This window comes from Anopheles cruzii, chromosome 3 (genome assembly GCF_943734635.1).
Source record: "Anopheles cruzii chromosome 3, idAnoCruzAS_RS32_06, whole genome shotgun sequence".
NCBI lineage: Eukaryota > Metazoa > Arthropoda > Insecta > Diptera > Culicidae > Anopheles > Anopheles cruzii.
Genome location: NC_069145.1, coordinates 32,785,997 through 32,791,338, shown reverse-complemented (window position 1 = coordinate 32,791,338; position 5,342 = coordinate 32,785,997). Strand labels below are relative to the sequence as shown.

General features: G+C 56.4%; 1 protein-coding gene across 1 annotated transcript; it reads right to left on the bottom strand.

The window, feature by feature from the left end:
* Positions 1-2,137: 2,137 nt before the first annotated feature.
* On the bottom strand, positions 2,138-4,928 carry LOC128270247 (uncharacterized). Its single transcript, XM_053007649.1, has 2 exons — positions 3,359-4,928; positions 2,138-3,213 (listed from the first exon to the last, which is right to left on the bottom strand). The coding sequence occupies exons 1-2, from the start codon at positions 4,926-4,928 to the stop codon at positions 2,138-2,140; spliced, it is 2,646 nt and encodes an 881-aa protein (XP_052863609.1).
* Between the last annotated feature and the right edge of the window lie 414 nt (positions 4,929-5,342).

Here is a 5,342-nt window from a genome sequence, read left to right as displayed (position 1 = left end):
TCTTCATCAACGAAGAGAGGTTCGGCTCCGCTTCGGGAGCGATTTTAATATACTTTTCTTTTCGTGTGGGGCTCCCTCTGTTCGCTCTCTCAGTCAATTGGCACTGTTATTTAGTGTGATTTCGCATCGAGATGAAACGGAACAGCACAGCACGGCGGACGACGACGGAGTCCCAGATGGGGCAGTTGATGGAAAGGATGAAGAGACCAATTCATGAGAGAGAGAGACTTCAGCATACAAGCGCCACTAAAGTTGGCAAAAAATGAAAGATTTATTCAAAACATCATCGCAACTGTGCACCGAATTCTAAGCACACACAACGATGGCAGGAAAAAACGCAACCCACACCGGATGTGCGCCCGGGCAGTAATCACATAATTAAAAGCAACAGCCGAGACCAAGTGGCAACCAGCAACCAGTGTGGGTCTCCAAGCGGGACACAGCTGTGAGCATCAGAAGCATTGCCGACAGTCCGACGACGACAACGACGACGGTGGCTTGGAAAATAAATAGCAAAGCGCAGGAACCACCACTAGGATTCGCCGAAAATTGAATCGTTTCGTCGACGTTTCATTACTCTCCTCGACGTCCTGGGTGGAGATTCCAAAAAGGGCGCGCCCAAAACCGAGCGCATCCGGGGACCGTTTGTCCGGTGCAACGGTCGTCCGGGGTCATTTATAATAATTATCCTCCGACACGTGACCCATTCGGGCGGGCGGGCGCGTCGTTTGTCGCCCGCGGTGGCCACGGCGTTCATTTCAATTATGGGGCGGGATGCAACAAAATAAGACAGACGATGGGCGAGATGGGAAACTAATCCGTTTAAATTTCAAATATTAGGTTTTTATCATTATCTTTTTTGTTTTTTGCGCAAACACGAAAAAGTCGTCCGGGGTCGTTTTCCAAATCGACGGCGACCGTTGCAGAGCCTTCTTTACGAAGGACCTACTCTCATTCACCATCTTTCCCTCTCACTCTCACTCTCTCTGTTTCATTTCAATCCATCCATTCCGTCGCCAACTACCGTCAGCACTGTTCGACTACTCGTTCGAGGAAATCTATCCACGTCCCTTCTGCACACAATACTTCATCAAACTTAACCATCTAGCAACCGGGGTCCTTTTGTCGACACTCGCGCTGTCTTTCTGTCTCGCCCGTCATTAAACTATTTACTGCTTTAAAATTAATATCTTTATACTAGGAGCGATAATGTGTATGTATAAAAAAAACTTGTAAAGAAATAGTCAATCCTCAACGCATCGCAATAAGAAAATCGTGTTTGTGTTCCCATCTCTCACTCTCTCTCTCGCTGTCTCGCTCTCAGTCCCGCCACGTAGTTCGGGGGGTGTCTTTCATTATTTCCTAATAACCAGCACTTAACTCAATCATTGTATTACCCTACGGGGTGTGTAGTTTACTCGCTAAAGCTATTTCCGTTTCAGTTTTCTTATTCGTTTGCTATAAAAAGAAATGAAAAAACATCGCTATTCTTGCCTCGTTGCCTTTGAATTTGTTTCCTTCCATCTGTGCGTCTTTACACAACATCTTGTAACCTTGAGTCAAATTCAAGATCAAGATCGTGATCGTGTAATGCTTCGCTCCATTTTGCGGTTTTGATTTTCCATTCCATCCATTACTCCTGTCGCACTCTCTCTCTCTCTTATCGCTTAGTAGTGACTTATGACCTAGGGGTTGTTTTGTTGCCGTCTGTGTTCGTTAAAGTTCGTGAAAATTTAACATATGCCGACCACCGCGCACGTGGCGGTGGCCACTTTTGCTTCGAAGTGTAATAATATTAGCATCAAACTATATATAACTATATATATAACTATATGTATATATATAGATTGGTATGCACGGTCACATACTCACACGCGCCTCTTACATCTTGTCCACCAACACACACACGCGGACACCTAGGAGAGCCCCTAGGGGTCCCTGGTCCTGTGGAGTGGAGATGGCGCCTTCCGTTGGAGAGCGCCGGCTACGACTGGGGTTGGTCCCGGCGTAAGTGAAAAAAAAAACAGAAAATCGAATGAACGAAGAAGAAACGCTCGATGGGCTGTCGATGGGCTCCCGGCGTGGCGAGGCCCGGGGATCACTACACCTTTCAGGCAAGCCGGAAGCCACCTTCTTTTCAGACTTCCGTACCATCATCATCACCTCCGTCCGCGAACAGTGGACTGGTGCTAGTGTTGGGGACGCTGGTGGTTGACAGCGGTAACGTTCCCGCTGCCGTCCCGGATTCACCCGCCGGTGACCCACTCGCATCCCCGGCCGCTTCCCCGGCCACCGGTTTCTTTTTCGGTTTCGGTGGCGGTCGAGGCGGAATCTTGGAGCGAGTGGTCGTGCCGGTCGTGCCACTAGCCGCCCGACCGTACAGCGCGGAGGCATCCAGGTCTGCCACGGCCGTGGGGCCACCAAACGTCAGTTTCGCCTCGGGGATCGCTTCGTAGTTGCCGGCCGCCGGTGCCGTCTGTCCACCGGGGGTGGCCGGCAGTGGCCGATCCTTCATACTGTACCGGGCCTGCAGTGGGGTCGAAGTGAGGGCAACGTGGGAAGTCGCCACCCGGCCCCCGGCAGCCCCCGACGACGGTGACGCTACGCGGTGCGCCTTGTTCAGCTTGAGCGTCGAGTTGCCGGAGGCCGTCGTCCGCAGGCCCAGATTGTCGTACACGGGTTCGAGGTCGCTCGGTGAGGTGGGGCTGGTGGCGTTACTGGGGCCCAGGGACCCAGGGCCCGGCAGCAGTTCCGCCGTGACGGCCGAGCTCATCGACGGCGTCCAGCTGGGGGTGCGCGGTTTGCGCGGGATTGTCACGTAACCCTGCTTGATGGCGACCTGCGGGTAGATGAGCGGGGCCGGCGTGAACGGTGAGTTCGCGCGCTGCGTCGCGATCGCGATCGTGCGCCCCGTCTTCGGGTGCTGCAACGTCCGGAACCCGACCGGCACCTGCTGGCCGCCGCCGCCCCCTAGGCTTGTGCCCGCCGCCGGCCCGTAGATGGGACTCGCGAGTGGCGACCTACCGTAGATGCGCCCGTCGTGGATGTTCGAAAGCGAGCTCTGGATCGAGGGCGACGGGGGGAAGCGTGCCGGGGGGAAGGCCAGCAGGTCCGGCGGCAGGTTCGTGCCGCAGCCGTCATCGACGAAGGTGGTGCGCGAGCGGGGCGTCGTGTCCGACAGCGCCACCGAGGCCGTTTCCTCATCCTGGGCGACTAGAAGAGAACGGCCAAGACGGTTAGCGAAGAGCGGAAGCGGCGGCGAAGGAGGAAAAGGGGGGTGAGAAAGAATATCCGATATGAGACAAGCGAAGGGGCCCGAGCACCATCACCACCACCACCGAAATAGAGTCGTACTCACCAAAACCGGTCTCCTCGAGGAGCGTCCGCTTGACCTCACGCTTCTCGTCGTACTCCGTCTTGCTGTCCGCCGGTTCGATGTCCGCCCGGCGCGGTGGCTTCTCGACCGGGTTCACCTCCGTCAGCAGGCTTTTCTGCAGCTCGACGATCACCGAGCCACCGTCGAGGATGGAGTCGTTCTGGGACTTGTCCAGCATCGCCTTCCCCCCGAGTAGCCCATTTTCGCTCATCGTGGTCGTGGCGTTCTTCTTGAAGCGGCGCACCTTCCGGCACCAGCACCACACCACACCCGAGACCACGATCACCAGGAGCAGTGCGACCAGCACGATGATCAGCACAATCCATAGGATGTCCTTCGAGCGGGTGGCGGACGTGATCGGGTGCGGGTCCGCTTTCAGGTCGAAGAACAGCTCGCTTTCGTCGATTCCTCCCCGGTTCGTCGCCTTGCACACGTACGTGCCGCGGTCGGACGGCCGCACCCCGACGATCGTCAGCTCCGACACCAGCAGCAGGCTCTGCTGGTCACGTTCGCTCGTCCGGACCGCTTCCGTCACCAGCAGGCGCTTGTCGTGCAACGAAAGCGATCGCTTCTGGAACAACCAGTCGATCTTCGGCAACGGCAGTCCCGTCACCTTACAGAGGAACGTCGCGTTCTCACCCATCCCCGGGAAGTGTAGCCGATTCTCGGTGATACTGGGCGGACACGCAAAGTCATCCAGCTCGATCTCGTTCCACTGCTTGCCGGCCAGGGCCCGCGGTTCGCTGCACGCTGTCGGCGACGTGTACAGGTTCCGCGCCAACACGAATTCGCTGAAGCTGCGCAATCCGCAGCTACAGTTCCACGGGTTGTTCGTTAGCGATAGGCTGGTGAGCCGGTCCAACCCAGCGAACGAGTCCTTTCGCAGCGACTGGAGCGCGTTGTGGTCCAGCTCGATCTGCGACAGGTTCGGCACCGTGACGAAGCTGGCGAGTGCGATCCGCACTAACCGGTTGCTGCGCAGGTTCACCTTCGTCAGGAAGGCGAGCGACCGGAACAGGTTCGGTTCGATCCGCTCGAGCTGGTTGTTGTTCAGCAGGATCACCCGGATCTTCGTCAGCTCGTCGAACGTGCCCGGTTGCAGCGCCGTCAGATTGTTGTTCGCCAGATCGAGCTCGATCAGGATCGTGAGGTTACGGAACGCATCCCGATCGACGCGCTTCAGGCCGTTGTTGTGCAGATAAAGCTTCTGCAGGTTCATCTGGTGCGCCCCGACGAACGTCTGGCCCGGTAGCTCGGCGATCTCGTTGTGCGACAGGTCCAGGATCTGCAGCTCGTTGCTGAGGTCACGCGGAACCCCCGGCAGCCGCTGGTTCGTGCAGTCCGCACTCTTTCGGCCGCTCTTCCAGCTGCACTTGCAGTTGCTGCAGTGCTTCGTAAAGTCCGGCTCCTCGTTGCCGTGAGCTCCGCTCGCCTGTAGTAGCACCAGGGCCACTACGACCGTCGTCACGGTGAGCACCATCGCGAGACCGCCACGGCCTCGGTTCCGCCTTGCTATCGTCCGCCTCGTGTTGTACGACTTTTCACAGCACATTTTGTGTCGTTTCTTCCGAAGGGCGCGCTCTCGCGTCACTATTCTATCGCCGTCAGCCTTCTCGAGTCGAGCGACGCCAGCCAGCGGTAGCGAGAAGCAAAGGGAGAGGAAAGGAAAAACTTAGCGAATGTTGAAATTGCTTGCGATTATGTCCGATTAAAGTCGGATGATGATTATCATCGAAATTGTGTTTACCTTCTATTTGGCTCCGTCTGTCGGTCTCGTCCTTTCTCTCTCGGAGAGCGCCTCTATTGACTGTTCGTTGAAATGGGATGTAGTTTCTACTTCTGGGCCCCCCCAGTAGGATCGCGGTCGTCGGCGAAGGACCCCCTACATACACTGCCAGTGGCGATGGTTATGATGGTTGAGAGGTTGATGCCGCTGCTGCTGTCGTTGGCGCTGATGTTCCGTTTG